The sequence below is a fragment of the Heloderma suspectum genome, chromosome 4, assembly GCF_057233095.1.
Source record: "Heloderma suspectum isolate Gila_16-S chromosome 4, 16-S_ref, whole genome shotgun sequence".
Lineage (NCBI taxonomy): Eukaryota > Metazoa > Chordata > Lepidosauria > Squamata > Helodermatidae > Heloderma > Heloderma suspectum.
This window is the reverse complement of record NC_139461.1, coordinates 283,927,330-283,944,833: the sequence shown is the minus strand read 5'-3', so window position 1 is coordinate 283,944,833 and position 17,504 is coordinate 283,927,330. Positions and strand designations below refer to the sequence as shown.

Here is a 17,504-nt window from a genome sequence, read left to right as displayed (position 1 = left end):
TTAAGACTGTGCATCAAGTGACTAAAACAAGCAAACTGCCTCTTGTAATAGAAAATCCTTCCAGGAAGGTTGCAGCTATTGCAGCCCCAAGTAATGACCCCTGATTGCAGCCCCAAGTAATGAGTCTGAGTTAACATCTGTAATTGCTGCAGTTGTAGGAAAGCTCTGAAGGGCAATCATGCAAAGCCACGGTGTGGCAGCCAGGATTTGGAAGGAGGTCAAGACTTCTCAATAGAAATATGAAATTTTACATGTGTCTGGGAAGTAGAGTGGCCACGTATGCATCACCAAAAACAAAGAAATGCATCACCCAACAAGGGGACAAAAGAGGACACCAATGTGCATAACATCTGTATATGCCAATTTCTATCTATAGATGCAAATTCAGAAATAATTATAATTTAAATAGAAAACACAGTAGTGGGCAAGACTGACCAGGTGAGACCTGCATGCCTGCTGCTCAGTCTGTTGTCCAAGTGTTAACTGTGGATGGGCAACTTCAAGGCCCCGTTCTCCCTTCTTATGGTTCTTTATCCTTAAGCAGGATTCAGACAGGACAGCCCTTCAAGTAGAGGACACCGTTAAACAGCGGACTGTCCTCTGACAGACCTCCAGATACAGGACTGTCCTCTGTAAAGTAGGAGATCTGGCCACCTTAGTGTGAGCATATTATATCTCTTCCTACTATGCCCTAAAATTGGTAGTTGATTGAAACACTGAGTAAACTAAACATGAACAAACACATTCAAGTGGGTTGTTTGGTGTGCAATATTAAATTTGTTATCTTCTTATGCAAGACAGTTTTCAGGTGTTTTTATTTTTAACAATATATATACACTACGGATGCCAGAGAAATCTGCTGTAGACTCAAATAAGGCTGGATTCCCAAGAATCTGACCTGCAGAGCCTGCATACCCCCGTGCCCACCGGACTCTATCCAGGATGGCTTCCAGGTTTTAAAAAGACAAGGTCATTTTACAGCTGTGATTTTCGAAGGTCCACAAATGGCAGCCTGCATTCATGGATCTTGTCTTTTCAAAACTGGAAAGGCGCCCCGCGAAATCTGGCATGCACGCGCAAGGCTCTGGGAAAATCCAGTGAGCCCAAGCGACCTGGATTTCCCCACGGCAGACCCCCCCTCCCTGAACTTTGGGGGTTTGCCCATCCCTAATATACACACATTTTTCAGATGATCTGTGGCAGATAAACAGGAACATTTAAGTCGAATATAACTGTTACCATAAGTGAATTTTGGTCATGTTTAAGTTCTGTTGATTTCATAATATTGTCCTCAATACAAAAGAGATTGCCCTATTCTTCCCAGAAATAGAATGAATGGGTCCCATATGTCACTGAAGTGTAATACAGTATGTCTGTTTTAACACTTTCAAATTTCAGTTACTTTTCCCTACTTTTGCACAACACAAATTCTAGCTGCCATTAGTAGAATACAGATTAAGTGCTATTTGGGATTTGGACCACAGTCAGGTCTCTGATGTCAGAAATTACACCAATAATTCTTTCCCAGAAACAGTTTAATTGGGAACATTAGCACCAGTTGCAATTTTCTGCAGTTTGCTGGAGTCTTCAAATTATCCAATTTATTGTGCTACATCTGTTGAATGGTTTAAATGACAGAGTTACTGAAACAGAGTAGGGAGTCAAAACCCTATATGCACTTACAGGGAAACAAAGTTGCTTGCAGCTAATAACTCTGGAAATGAAAGGAAAGGTTCCTCCTGTGCAAGCACCGAGTCATTGCTGACCCCTAGAGGGACGCCGCTTGCGCTGGCGTTTTCATGGCAGACTATAGCGGGGTGGTTTGCCATTGCCTTCCCCAGTCGCGACTACCTTTCCCCCAGCAAGCTGGGTACTCATTTTACCGACCTCGGAAGGATGGAGGGCTGAGTCGACCTGAGCCAGCAACCTGGGACCCAGCTTCCACTGGGATCGGACTCAGGTCATGGGGAGAGTTTCGATTGCAATATTGCCGCCTACTACTCTACGCCACACAACGCTCAGAGTACTGGCAGAGTTACACTCAGAGTTACACTGGCAGAGTACTAAAAAAAGAAGCAGCAAGGAAAGAAAGTTTTAGTGTTGAAAGAGGACATAGGATGTTAATATAGAATTTATGAAAATGGTTAAGAACATAGGACCAAAGGCCTATCTAATCCAGCATGCTGTTTCCCACAGTAGCCAGCCAAATGCCTATGAGAAGCCCACAACAGGACATAAATACAATAGCCCTCCCGCTCATGTTCCCCAGCAATTGCCTATGATACTGGAGGTAATAAATAGTCATCATCGCTAGTAGCCATTGCTAGCTTTATCCTCTAATCCCCTTTTAAAACCATCCAAGCTGGTGGCTGTGAAGGATTGTTGGTCTCACCCCAACAACCCTGCGAGGCAGGCCAGGCCCAACTTGGCCACCAGTCTTCCCAAGATTACTCAATAGCTTCCCTTCCAGGCCAATAGGCACTGTATATAGCACTGAAGTTATACAGGACTCACCACACCAACTGGAAGTTGGATAAAAGTTTATTAGGGGAAAGGAACAAAGAGGAAGGGAAAGGGGAGAGGTGGTAGATTGTACAGGAAATTACAAGCAAGTTACAATACTCAAAAACCAGAAACGCCAATCACCAAGGCACACACTCCCAAGAGCAAAACAATAAAGCTAACTAGTCTATCCTATACATACCAAAGTATGGGCCTCGCAGGATAGCCAGCAGCCAGCAGCACACCCTAGTACCACCAGGGCAAAAGAAGAGGCACCTGCCCCTTCTTTGGCCCTCTTTTTATTGCCCAGCTCTAGCAACTCAAGGCAGATTTGAAACACCCAGTCATAACCCAGTCCCAGGACACCCCCCTCCAAGGAGGCTGAATCTTCCCACCAGACATGGCAGTTATCACTTTCCCAATTAACTAGAGCAAAATGTGGCCTTGAGCTGCTGGGCTGAGAAATGGCCAAAAAACAATCAGCTTCCAGGTAGCTACTTTGTACGTGACAACCCAATCGGCCCTCATGCCTTCAGCTTCTACTACCCTCATTCTTGACAGTGGCTATCACTACACATTGTGGTAGTGAATTCCATATTTTATCTATGCACTGTGTGAAGAAGGACTTTTTTTTATCTGTCCTGGCTGAGAATGCAAATTGTCTGGTCTCTATGCAAATGCAAATTATTACTTGCTATTTGGGATATTAGTCTGGATTCCCACTTGACTGCATTTATCTGATTCTTGCTTGCACTAAAAGGTATTATTTAGCAGAGCTGAAAGCAGGAATTGATTTAATCAGTGGAACGAACTGATTGACATATCCGAATTTATGAACTTGAGCCATCTGGCCTTTCCTCCTTCTTAAGTTACGCACTCCTGGGCGCTGGAGGTGTCAGAGCGTGAGCATGAGTGCCTGTTTGTGCTACCAAGCCACCAAAGTAAACACACTAGCTTTGTAATTGTCTTGTACTTCAGAAACTGTTAATATATAACACAACAAAAAAGGCAGAACCCTCCGATTCATGTTATTTATAGTGGGAAATCAGCGGGGCTCTCGCATAAGTGACATCTAGCAGAGTGTAGGAATTACTTCAAGAAGGGCCATAGCTATTTTGCATATATTAATTGGCAAATTCCAAGCTATATTTGGGAGAGACATGTGGCACATGCTTTTTCTGTAATCCTTTTTGTGTAATTGATACCATTAAACAAGGAAAAATCTAGAAAATCTCTTTGTATGTGGAACAAGAAATTGTGGCAGTTAAAAAAAAACAATGAATTCAAACTCTTTTTTTACTTTTTTGTTTTGGATTATATTTTCAAAATTATTTGTAGCTATGAGTGTTAAGGACTTACCCATTTTAATTTGTTAAAAAAGAATGAAAACAGACAAGAGCAGAGACAGAGAGGATTACAGAAAAACATTACAGATTGGACACATTCATGAAGGTTAGGTCCATATCAGTTTCTGTTAGCTGTAAATACCAGTTGCTAGAGGACAACAGTGGTCAAGCTCTGTTACCTTCAGGATCTGCTTGTGGCTTCTTTGATGCAACTGTGGGAAACACAATGTGGTACTTTGGTCTGATCCAGCAGAATGGTTTGGTTCTTATAGAAGTCCTGGATGAGATACAAAAAGCTGCCCCAAGACATCTATACATAAGTCATAGCTTGTCAGGCCTCTCAACTTTCTATAGCCCTTCATACACTCTGAAAAACCACTCAGGATGTCCAGGAGGCCCTAGAAGACCAGCTGGGACACGGTCTAGACTCCAGGGGCCAGACTGCATTTCTGTTCACCCCCTTGGGGAGTGGATGACATCAGGGGTGGACCCTCTCTTCTGAAGCCATATCCCTCCCTGAAGCCCTGCCTCTGACATCATCTTTTTCTCCATGCAGAGAGACGCGGGAGCAATCTCTTGCCTCTCTCTGAATAATGTTTTCCTTCCCTCCTGACTTGGGTGCAGCCAAGCCTTTCCTGGCTGAGGAAAGCTTGGCACATCAAAAGCCTCCTCAACTGAGGTGCCAGGTGGAGGTGTTTTTCTAGGGCATTGGAGGGGCAGGGGAAGGAGGGGAATAGTGGCCATCACAAAAAATGATGGTGAATATTTGGAGACAATTCTGGAAAGAGGCCTTCTTTCTCTAGGGATGTGGGGGTGAGAAAAAGAAAAATAAATCAGATATGTTCTCAGAAAAAATACGTCTGAGAAATTTTGGTTCAGCTACCGCCCCCCCCCCCCCATGTTCACAATTGGCTCATGGGAGCTTTCCAATCAGATACCTATGACAGTAGCATACCAATTTTACATGTAAAAATCCAGTGAGAACTGGAAGTTACTAGCTGTAGCAAACATGTATAGTGGGAGGAAGGATATCTGTGTTCTTTGCAACCAAAGGCTAACAGGAAGAGAATTAGTGTGTGTGTGTGTTTCCCCAAAAAGATTTAAAAAATAAAATTGGGTACAGCCTTACTTCAGCTCAAAGCCATAGCCCAACTATAAATTTTTATTTCATGTAAGTGTTTCCCTGTCTTCGGAAAAAAAAACAAGAACTTTGGAAAATCTTCCCAATGGCACAGAGGCATAAATCCGGAACTATGTAACACAGCATAATTGGAACTGAGAGTCTAATATTTTAAAACTACAAAATAACTTAGAATGGCAACAGACAGCCTCTAAAATTTAACACTGTTTTATTGCATATTTATCATGCAATACTTAGTTTATTGGATCCAATAATTGAACTTAAATCCTTGCTTGCCTCTCCTGCCTCAAATCTTCCTCAGAGGTTGGGTTGAAGATCCTGGGAAGAGGGAAAACAAAATCAGGGAGGCCTCGAACCAAGGAAGTAATCATGGATGACTTCAATTACCCCCACACTGACTGTGTTTGGATGATCATGGGGGTAAAAGAAGCCATCATGGCTTCTACCCCCGCCACCATGTATGCTGCGCACATGACCACGATTTGCATAATTACCCACAATGTAGCACGGGTTGCTATGTCATTCCAATCCAGCATGGTGGGGGTGGCTTCTTACCAACACCACAACCCCTACTACAAGTCATGGGTTGTTGGGTGGGTAAGGCGTCACCCTGCTGTTCACCATGCTGGGTTGGGACGACACAGCAACCCACGCTGCATTGCGGGTAATTATGCAAATTGTGGTCATACACGCAGCACATGCAGGGGTGGGGAGAGAAGCCACGATGGCTTCTTTTACCCCCATAATTATCCGAACCAGTAATTGACTGGATAAATGCATGTTCCAGTCACAACAAAGAGGTTAAATTTCTTGATGCCCTAAACAACTGTGCCGTAGAACAGTTGGTCATGAAACCGACCAGAGGGGAGGTGACCCTGGATTTAATCCTAAGCGGTCTCACCCCGGACCTAGTATGAGATGTGAGTGTTGTTGAACCAACTGGAAACAATGACCACAGTGCTATCAGATTTCATATATATTTAAGTGGAAAATTGCCAGGGAAGTCCAACACAGTCACATTTGACTTCAGTGGAGGAAACTTCTCTAAAATGAGGAAACTGGTAAAAAGAAAGTTGAAAGGGGGAGTCAAGAGGGTTAAATCCTTTCAAAAGGATTGGAGGTTACTCAAAACCACAATAATAGAAGCTCAGCTAGCATGTATACCACAGGCTAGGAAAGGTAGCACCAAGTCCAAGAGATTACCAGCATGCTTAACAAGCAGCATTAAGGAAGCTATTACAGAAAATAAGGCTTCCTTAAGAAAATGGAAGTCTTGCCCAAATGAGGAAAACAAAAGGGAGCACAAGCTTGCACAACAGAGATGCAAGCAGATAATAAGAAATGCAAAAAAGGCATTTTGAGGAGCATATCTATAACAACACCAACAATAAAGGAGTCTTTAAATATATCAGAAGCAGGAAACCAGCTAGGGAAGCAGTTGGACCATTGGATGATAGTGGACTTAGAGTACTAAAGGAGGATAAGGAGATTGCAGAGAAGCTGAATAAATTCTTTTTACCTGTCTTCACAGCAGAAGATGTAGGACAGATACCTGTGCCTGAACTGATATTTTCAGGAAGGGGGTCTGAGGAACTGAGGCAAATAGTGGTGACAAAAGATGAAGTTCTCAACTTTGTTGACAAACTGAAAGTTAATAAATCATGGGCCCCAGATAGTACCCATCCTAGAGTTCTCAAAGAACTCAAATATGAAATTGCTAATCTTCTAACAAAAATATGTAACATGTCTCTAAGATCCGCCTCTGTACCAAAGGACTAGAGAATGGCCAATGTAACACCAGTTTTTAAAAAGAGATCCATGGGGGATCAAGGAAATTACAGGCTGGTTAGCTTAACATCTATTCTGGGAAAATTGGTTGAAAGTATTATTAAAGATAAAATTAGTAAGCATATAGAAAGACAAGCTCTGATGAAAGGCCGTGCCACTCTGTGTGTGTGCATGCTTATGGCTTCTGCTATAAGTCCTGTCTCACAAAACTTTAGAGTTCTTTGAGAGTGTCAATAAACGTGTAAGCAAGTATAAAGTGGTGCACGTTGGAGAAAAAAATCCTAACTTCAAGTATAAGCTGATGGGATCTGAGCTATCAGTGACTGACTGAGAAAGAGATCTTGGGGTTGTGGTGGACAGCTCAATGAAAATGTCAACCCAGTATATGGCTGCTGTGAAAAAGGCAAATTTCATGTTAGACATAATTAGGATAGGAATTGAAAATAAAATAGCCAAGATCATACTCTCCTTATACAAATCTATGGTATTAAATTTTTAAGGGGATTTTTAATTTTTGTTTTGTTTTAATTTAATTTCTGGGGGATTTTGTTGTGTTTTTAGGGGTGGGTAGCCTGCCTGATAGGCGGGAGCGAGGGGGCATGTCTCCACCTGATGGAGGCAGTGGGGGGAGTGTTGGGGGCCAGAAGATACCGAGGCTGGGCGGCAGGCGCTGGCGGAGTGCTAGGGGCAGGCCATGCCAGGTAAGGGGAACAAGGGAGAGATGTGTAGTATCTGTCCCCTGCTCTGGGCCTGTCCAGAGCCAAAGGATGGCTGTGGGAGGCGTGACCCCATCTTCTGGCCTTCGTTTGCTGCTCTGCAATGCCAGGTCTGTTACCCAGAAAACCTCACTCATCCATGACATGATCCTGGATGAGGGTGCAGACCTGGCATGTATTACGGAGACCTGGCTGGCCGAGGCTGCTGCTCCAACCCTTGCAGCCATGTGTCCAGCTGGATTTTCGTATGCACAGCAGCCGAGGGCTGGGGATCGGGGAGGGGGAGTGGCTGTTATATAACGAGAGTCCTTGGTCTTCACCAGACCCCTTCTCCGGGAGACCAAGGTTGCTGAGTGCATGTAGTGGAGGTTGGGCCCGAAGGGCAGTCTGGGGATTCTGCTCATGTACCGTCCACCCCGCTGCACGTCTGACTCCCTGGCTGAGGTGCTTGAGGTGGTCTCTGATGTGCGTGTACAGTCCCCTAACTTACTGGTGTTGGGGGACTTCAACGTACATTCGGAGGCCATCCTCATAGGAGCACCTCGGGACTTCATGGAGACCATGGCCTCCTGGGAGCTGCACCATATTCTAACTGGGCCCACCCATGTAGCCGGTCATGCACTAGAACTTGTGTTTGTTTCTGGAGAAGTGGGGAGTGATCTGGAAGTCGGGGGTATATCCACCACCCCCTTGTGATGGTCAGATCACTATCTGGTGACGTTGGACTTCTCGGTTCCACAACCCCTCCGCAGGGGTGGAGGACCCATTAAAATGGTCTGCCCCAGGCGTCTTATGGATCCAAATGGATTCCTGAACGCGCTTGGGGATTCTCTAGGGCATGCCAACGGCCACTCGGTCGAGACCCTGGTGGGTGACTGGAATGCCGCAATCACTGGGGCATTAGATCAGGTGGCTCCAAAACGCCCTCTCCCCCTGAACAGGGCTCGGACTGCACCATGGTTCAATCCGCAGTTATGAGCTCTGAAGCAGGAGGTGAGACGGCTAGAGCACCGGTGGCGGAAGTCTTGCTCCAAAGACGATCAGACACAGGCTAGAGCTGTATCTTCAACCTATCACGTGGCGGTGAAGGCAGCAAAAAAGGAATATTATGCTGCCTCCATCGCGTCTGCAGAGTGCTGTCCCAGGAGGCTGTTCCAAGTGGTCCGGAGCCTGGTCGGTCCTGTGGCTCCAGAACCACTGGAACATTCTAAGGCCTCCTGTGAGGCCTTGGCAAGGCACTTTGCAGATAAAATTGATCAGATTAGGTGTGTTACTCTGCACACTGTGGATACAGTTAGTGAGCAAGAGGCGGCCTGTGGCAAACCGGTTTTGTGGGATCGGTTCCAGGTTCTTCCTCCTGATGAAGTGGACAAGGTGCTTTCATCGGTACGGCCGACCTGCTTACTTGATCCTTGCCCATCTTGGCTCATTATGAGCTGCAGAGAGAGACTGGGTGAGGGGATCAAGGCGGTGGTGAACGCCTCCCTTGAGGAGGGAGTGATGCCATCAGCCTTCAAGGAGGCAGTGATAAGACCGCTCTTAAAGAAGCCCTCCTTGGATCCTCAAGTTTTGAACAACTTTCGCCCAGTCTCAAATTTGCCATTTTTGGGCAAGGTGATTGAGCAGGTGGTGGCGGTGCAGTTGAAGGCACACTTGGAAGAAACTGATTATCTAGACCCATTTCAGTCAGGCTTCAGGCCTGGGCATGGGACAGAAATGGCCTTGGTCGCCTTGGTAGATGATATGAGGAGGGCTCTGGATAGGGGTGAATGCTCCTTCCTTGTTCTCCTCGACCTCTCAGCGGCTTTCGATACCGTTGACCACGGTATCCTCCTGGACCGCCTGGAGGGGTTGGGCACTGGGGACACCGTATTGCGGTGGTTCCGGTCCTTCCTCTTCGGCAGGTACCAGAGGGTAGCACTGGGAGAGGAGGTTTCGGACCCGTGGCCACTTACTTGTGGGGTGCCACAGGGTTCCATCCTCTCCCTGATGCTATTTAACATCTATGTGAAGCCGCTGGGGGCTATCATCAGGAGGTTTGGGGTGCAGTGTCATCAATATGCGGATGACACGCAGCTCTACCTCTCGTTTAAATCTTCACCAAGGTTGGCCGTAGAATCCCTGTCCAAATGTCTGGAGACGGTGAGTGGCTGGATGGGGAGGAATAGGCTGAAGCTGAACCCTGACAAGACCGAGGTACTTTTGGTGGGAGACAAGAGGAGGCTGGGGGATGTTGACCTGGTGTAGAATGGGGTACGGCTACCCTTGAAAGACCAGGTCCGCAGCCTGGGGGTCATTTTGGACTCCCAGCTGTCCATGGAGGCTCAGGTGTCAGCTGTGAGCCAGACAGCGCTGTATCAACTCCATCTGATACGGCAGCTGCGCCCCTTCCTTCCCGACCATCTGCTCCCATCGGTAGTACATGCCCTGGTCTCCTCTCGTTTAGACTACTGTAATGCACTCTACGTGGGGTTATCCTTGAAGACGGTTCGGAAACTGCAGCTGGTACAGAACACGGCGGCTTGCCTGATTAAAGGCAGCTGCCGGCGAGATCACATCACTCCAGTGCTGAAGGAGGTGCACTGGTTACCAGTTGTTTTCCGGGCCAAATTCAAGGTGTTGGTTTTGACCTTTAAAACCCTATACGGTTCCGGCCCGGCCTATTTTAAGGAGCGCCTCCAGCAGCACCAGACAGGCCGCTTAACAAGATCAGCCTCGGATGGCCTTCTCTCTGTCCCATCAGCCAGGACAGCTAGACTGGTGGGGATGAGGGAGAGGGCCTTTTCTGTGGTGGCCCCCACTCTGTGGAACTCCCTCCCTAGGGAAATCCGTCATGCCCCCTCTTTAATGAGCTTCCGTCGTGCATTAAAAACGTTGTTGTTCAGGCAGGCATTTGGGGTGGGTTAGGGTATTTTAGAAAATGTTTTTATTGTAGAATTTTATTGTTTTAAACTGTTTTTATTGTATGTTGTACATCGCCCAGAGTGGCTGGGTGACCAGCCAGATGGGCGATTAATAAATTTAATAATAATAATTATTATTATTATTATTATTATTATTACTATTAGAAATCCTGTCTTCAATTACAGGGAAAGAGAATGCAACCAAAACAGAAGATAAATCAAAAGAATTGCAATTGCCAAAGCTGGTACTATGAACTTGACCAATAAGATAATGGCTTGAGCTTCTAACATTGTTATGACTCCTCTTTCCAACTTACTCCTGTTTACTACTTGCAGTTCAAAGCTAAACAAAAACAATTCAACCTATGTGTTAACCCTCCCATGGCCTCCTCCTGCTTCTTACTTGAATACAAAACTTATGCTGAAGCATTACTAAGTTCCTCTAGGCGTAGGAAGAACAGAGGAAGGAGTTGGAGTGAACAGAAAACTCAAGACATGGGAATAATTCCAGTTGTCACCTCTGAAGATGGGATTCCAAATCCCCTCCTCAGATATAACCTCCAAGTCTCAAGCTTAGAAAACCCTCCAAGTCCCAAACCCAGAAATAACTCTAAGTGCCACTCTCAGAAATCATTCTAAGTCCCAAACTAAGAAATAACTCTAAGTCCCAAACCCAGATATCATTCTAAGTCCCAAAGTCTAAGAGTCTAAAAAGGTCCATAGTTACCTAGGTCCATGGGTCTGGTGGCACGGTAGAAAGAGGGAAGTGGAGCAGCAGCAGCAGCAGGAACAAAAGACACCACCCCAGAGCTCCCATTCCCTGGGCTTTCATACCCCTGCTCTGGTCAAAGGTGGGGCCCAAGGAGCAATGAGACAATCAGCCTCCAATAGAAAATGGGGTGCACGTGGTTAGAGCATTTGCTCACCAATCAGAAACCAGGTGTCCCATCTAACTCCCATAATTTCATGTGTCTGGGGAATGTGTTCGGCACCTTTACAAACAGGCTACTTTGAAATGTCCCAACATATAACCCAGAGTCTACCATCTGGGCATGCTATCTTGATTGACGCATTTCTCTTTGGTATATCTTCTTTGAACTCCCGGTCATCTTTGGCTATTTTTGGTCATATCCACCCAAACACCTCCTCCTAGTTGTTGCTCGTGCTCAGGGCTACACTTCCCAGCCCAACTAGCATCAAGTAGGCACATTCTCTTATCAGCAGGTGTACACCACGAGAAGTCAGTGTACTTCTTAACACCCTGGGGCGGAGAGGGAAGCACCCCCACCCCAGTTCCATGGACAGAACTGCTTCTGTCAGCATAATGACAGCGTTGGATCCAATCCATATATTTTGAACCTGTCGATCCTACCAGCAGCGCTGTCCCTGGGATCAATGTCTCTGGTTATTGTGGTGTTTTGTCTTTCCTGCCAGCTCTCTCTCCATCCTGCCTATGCACAAGAAACTCTGGAATTGGTAGTTCTTTAAAGAACACAAAGGAAAGCACGTATCTATCTGTTTCTCAAATGACAAGTCCTAGTTTAACTGTACAAGCACACTCTCCTCTGTTCTAAAGTGGGCCCTGGGACAGCTGTTGAGACTGTTGCTTGTTCTGCTCTAGCACTGCTTCTGATCTGAACAATAGGTACAGCAGATACAGGGAAGTAGGTTTCCATTAATTTCCTCAAGCATAATCTACAATTTAGCTTCAATGTTTTCCTTCAAGGTAATGAGGTTTTAGCCTGGGTCTATCCCCCCGCCCGCCCCCCGCATCTCCTGACCACTGGTAAAGACACACACACACCCCGCCAATCTTGGGCCCTGCTGATAACACTAACTGACTCTGAATATCAAGGCTGCGTCGAGGAACATGCCACAACATTTCCCTTCCCTTTTTTATATTTCAGAAATGGCAGTGTGTGGAAGATGCCAGTGGGAAACTCAAGCTGCACAAATGCAAAGGTATGGCCAGCCTTACAGCTCCAGGTAGCAGCAAAGCAATCTCCAACCTCCTGCCAAAGTACTACACCAGGAACAGCGAGGAATGTAACTGCGAGGAGAATGAATACAAGCTGAGCACCACTGGACGGCGAAAGAAGCTCTTCTCTAAGAAGAGTAAGCGAACCCTCCAATTTCGTGCGTCTTTGTATTATGCAGGGGAAAACAAAAGAATTCAGCAATTTTTGTATTGATCAATTGAAAGTATTTATACCCTTTTCTAAAAAAATGTTCAAGGCAGCTTACAACATGTTTTTAAAACCAATAACAACATTTCAACAATAACAATAACAACCATTCTCTAAAGGATCAGCAAAATCACTTCATCCAGCCAAGAACCTGCCCCAAAAAAGGAAGGACATTTGTCTCCCGCTCTCATAATACTAGAACCTGGGGCCATCCCATGAAGCTGATTGGTGGGGGAGTCAGGACAGATAAAAGAAAGTACTTCTTCATCCAGCACATAGTTAAACTATGGGATTTGGTTCTGCAAGATGTAGTGATGGCCACCAATTTGGGTGGCTTAAAAAAGGGGTTAGACAAATTCCTGGAGGAAATGGCTATCAATGGCTACTAGTCCTGATGGCTATATGTTCCAGTTCCAATAAGCCTATGTATGCCAGTTACTGGGAAACATGGGTGGGAGGATGCTGTTGCATTCATGTCCTGCTTGTGGGTTTCCTGAGGGCAGCTGGTTGGCCACTGTGTGAACAGAATGCTGGACTAGACGGACCCTTGGTCTGATCCAGCATGACTCCTACATTCTTATGAAGATCTTTGCAAGATCATGGAACACCACCAGAAAGACTGGCCTCCCTAGGTAGGGAGTTCCCCACCCTTGGCCTAATCTCAGAGAAGGCTGCACAGGCCATTCCAGCCTTAGTGGGGATAAAGTTCCTTTGAAAGAAACCAAATGCCCTTGGGTTAGAGCTTGAACAGCTCTCAGGGTGCTGCAGCATCATTTATTCTTCATAGGGGCACATGTAGTTGTTGCTGTTCTCAAAGCTGCTCATATGTAATGTTTTGTTTTTGTGTTGGACAAGAGAAGCCTCCAAAGCAGGATGACTTTCTCTGGCAAAGCCCAGGCGCTTTCAGACATAGCCTATTCCACAGGCTGTGCTTTTAAACTTGAGTCAGGTTAATAATATCTCTATTTGAAGTGCATAGTCTAATTATAGATTAAAAGAGCAAAACAGCAGCTCAGAATTATTATTCATCTGTAAAGTTTCTTTCGTCTCGCTCCACAAATGCAGTCTTAATTATTTAGCAGATTAGGCTTTCTCTGTAATGACCTGGCACCAGCTTCAAACAGGGAGTTTAAATTGATTTTCTTCCTTTATATTTGCCTTGCAAGCTGATTAGTAACTACTAAGCTAATTTTTAGGTGAATAAAATTATTGATTCTCATATGAAATCACCAGCTACTCTTGCTGCTTCGCATATGTGGCATAACAGATAATCTTTAAATAATGCTTGAGCTTGTTGTTCAATTAAGTTATTCTTGAAGGAAGATACTCTAGGAAAGTGAGCACAGTGACGTGAACTTGTTAGCAACTTCTAGAGAACCAGGAGGCACTTAATACAACAAGTAAAGAAGTTATATTTAAGTGTGGACCACATAAGTGGGGACAACTCTCAAAAGTTAAAACAGCTCAAGCACTCGGCAAAGAACTGATTACCATCTTTGCAAATCCCCACAACATCCTGGTTAGGAGGTTGTGTAATTATTCCAGGTGTCAAGAACCTGAGGGCCTTTCCCGAGAATCTTTTCTTCATGCAGTAAAGGCACAGTAGCTAACTCATTCTTTTTGTACAAGAGCCAGATGTTTTTCCTCAAGGAATTAATGTTTCTGCTTGCTAGGATATTATATGTTTTTAGCACTCAAATCTTGATAGTTTGATGCTGCGGGGGGAGCGTCTGTCTGTCTGTCTTTGTTTTTCCCCATGTCATTTTGTGTGCTGTTTGGTGAAATAAACAATAATTCAGGTCTCCAGATGCTGCTTTTAAATGCCAGATCTGTTCAAAATAAGACCTCCATTATCCATGATTTAATAGTGGATGAGGTGGACGATCTGGCATGGATAACCAAGACCTTGGTGGGTGAGCAGGGAGGAGTTAGTCTCTCCCAGCTCTGCCCACCGGGGTACTTGGTTCAGCAACAGGGAATACCTGAGGACCAGGGAGGGGGGCTTGCTGTGGTCTATAGAAATTCCATCTCCCTCTGCAGGCTCCCTGTCCATGTGACTACTGGTCTGGAGTGTTTGCACCTTGTGTTGGGCCAGCGGGACAGATTGGGGACTCTGCTGGTGTACCACCCACCCCGCTGCTCAACGAACTCCCTATCTGAGTTGACGGAGGTGGTCTCAGGTGCACTGTTGCGATCCCCCAGACTGTTGGTTCTGGGGGGTGTCAACATTCACGCTGAGGGCACCTTATCTGGGGTTGCTCAGGATTTCATGGCCTTCATGATGACCATGGGACTGTCCCAACATGTCACCAGCCCAATGCATGTAGCGGGGCATACTCTAGACTTGTTTTTCTCAACTGGACATGGAGATGGTGGTCTGAAGGTTGGGGACTTTGCATCAGTCATGGTCAGATCATTACCTGCTGAGGTTTAGACTTACAGTAGCTTTTCCCTTCTGCAAGGGTGGGGGACCTGTTAAAATGGATCTGGATGGTTTCCATAGGACTCTGGGGAGGTTCCCGGCTGATATGGTGGGCTCTCCTGTCGAAACCCTGGTTGATCTGGGCAATGCAGAAATGACCTAGGCATCCTTCTCAACCATGGCATCCTTCTGGGACGATTGTCTGAGCTGGGAGTGGGGGGCATTGCATTGCAGTGGTTTTGCCCCTACTTGGAGGGTTGGCTCCAGAAGGTGGTGCTTGAGGAATATTGCTCGGCCCCGTGGATTCTCTGGTACGGGGTTCCACAAGGGTCAGTTTTGTCCCCGATGCTATTACTATCTACATGAAAGGGTTGAGTGCGATAATCCGGAGTTTTGGAGTGCATTGTCGTCAGTACGCTGATGACACGCAGCTCTATTTCTCCTATTCATCTTCTTCAGGTGGGACTGTGGATGTGCTAAATCAGTGCCTGGCTGTGACAATGGACCAGATGAGGGCTAATAAACTGAAACACAATCCAGACAAGACTGAGATGCCGGTAGTGGGTGGTTCTTCTGACCGGATGGAGGGTGTTCAACATGTTCTGGATGGGATTGCACTCCCGCTGAAGGAACAGGTTCATAGCTTGGGGGTTCTCCTTGAGCCATCATTGTCACTTGAGGCTCAGGTGGCCTCAGTGGCACGGAGTACCTACTACCAACTTTGGTTGGTGGCCCAGCTATACCCCTATCTAGACAGGGATAACCTGGCTTCAGTTGTCTATGCTCTGGTAATCTCTAAATTAGATTACTGCAATGCACTTTATGTGGGGCTGCCTTTGAAGATGGTTCAGAAGCTGCAGCTCATGCAAAATGTGGCAGCCAGATTGATAATGGGGACCAGAAGGTCTGAACATATAAGACCGACTCTGGCCCGCTTGCAATGGCTGCCTGTATGTTTCCGAGCCCGATTCAAGGTGCTGGTTTTAACCGATAAAGCCTTACAACAGCTTGGGACCACAATACCTGATGGAGTGCCTCTCCCAACACGAATCTACCCTTACACTGCACTCAACATCTAAGGCCCTCCTCCAGCTGCCTACTCCAAGGGAAGCTCAGAGGAGGGCAACAAGGGAGATGGCCTTCTCGGTGGTGGCCCCCAAATTTTGGAATTATCTCCCTAACGAGGCCCACCTGGCACCAACATTGTTATCTTTTCAGCACCAGGTTAAGACCTTTCTCTTCTCCCAGGCATTTGGCAGCATATGATAAGTTTTAATTGATCCTGGAATGGCTTATTGTTATGGTTGTTGCTTTGAGATTACTTGTTTGAAGTTGTTTAGATTTATGTTCTTTTGTGTATATTGTCTGTTCGTGGGTTTTTTTTATGTAAATGGCTTTTAATCTCTGTATAATATATTTTTAATGTTTTTAATCTTTGTAAACCGCCCAGAGAGCTTTGGCTATTGGGCAGTATAGAAATGTAATAAATAAATAAATAAATAAAACCAAAGGGGAAGAAGAGTTAAAATGGGCATGGAGAGAGCAGAGGGATTCTCATAGAATGTATTGTGATCCTCCCCCTACAATTGGAGTACATTCCTTAGGAACATAGAAAGCTGCCTCATATCAAGTCAGACCGTTGGTCAATCATTATTACCTGTACTGTCTGGCAGCAGCTCTCCAGGTTTTCAGTTTATCCCAGTCCAACCTGCAGATGCCAAGGATTGAACCTGGGCCCTTCTGTGTGCAAAGTGTGTACTCTGTCACTGATCTATATCCCGGAACAGCTATTCCTGAGGATGGCATCACATTTTCACACATGAGGCATAACACTGGCTTTGTGCTAAAATCTGCCTAATGCAGCAGAAGTAAAATGCACAGTGTTTAGAATATAAATTTGACTTCCCTTCTGCTGTTCATCCCATGTTGAACCATCTTTGCACATGGTACAAGTAGCATAATAGCATGGCTCAATGGCAAATTGTAGATTGGTGGTTGTTTTTTTACATTAAGGGCATAATCCTATGCATGTTTAGACAGAAAAAAGACCTACAACTCCCAGCATTCCCCAGCCAGCTTGGCTGGTTGGGGAATGCTGGGAGTTGTAGGACTATTTATTTATTTATTGTATTTTTATCCCGTTCTTCAGCCAAAAAGGGCTCCCAGAGCGGCTTACAATCAATGAACAAAGAAGACAGTCCCTGCCTGCAGGCTTACAATCTAAAAAAGACACAACACCCAAGGAAAAGGCAATGGGGAGGGGAGAAAAAAGAATTAGGTAGACTGTCAGCAGGGCTGGTGGGATGGCCCTGTTCCCCCCTTTCATCTCCCAAAGGAGGGGCAGTCCAACTGGAGCAGGCCCTGATGTTCCCTTTACCTGCTCCCTCACTCTTTCGTCTTCCCCACAGGGCCATGGATGTCAGTTAGCCCTGTGAGGGGGCGGGGGTAGTCCAACTGGAGCATAGGATTGCACCCTTAATAAAGCATGTGAAAGTAGTTA

The 17,504-nt window shown here is 45.8% G+C and overlaps 1 protein-coding gene across 2 annotated transcripts in view; it reads left to right on the top strand.

Annotated features, from left to right (window-relative positions):
- SULF2 (sulfatase 2) overlaps positions 1-17,504 on the top strand; it is a 475,361-nt gene that overhangs the window by 423,558 nt on the left and 34,299 nt on the right. For both annotated transcript variants that reach the window (XM_084854074.1, XM_084854073.1), the window contains one exon: positions 12,304-12,511. In XM_084854074.1, coding sequence (XP_084710200.1) covers positions 12,304-12,511 — 208 coding nt within the window. The remainder of the gene's footprint in view (positions 1-12,303; positions 12,512-17,504) is intronic.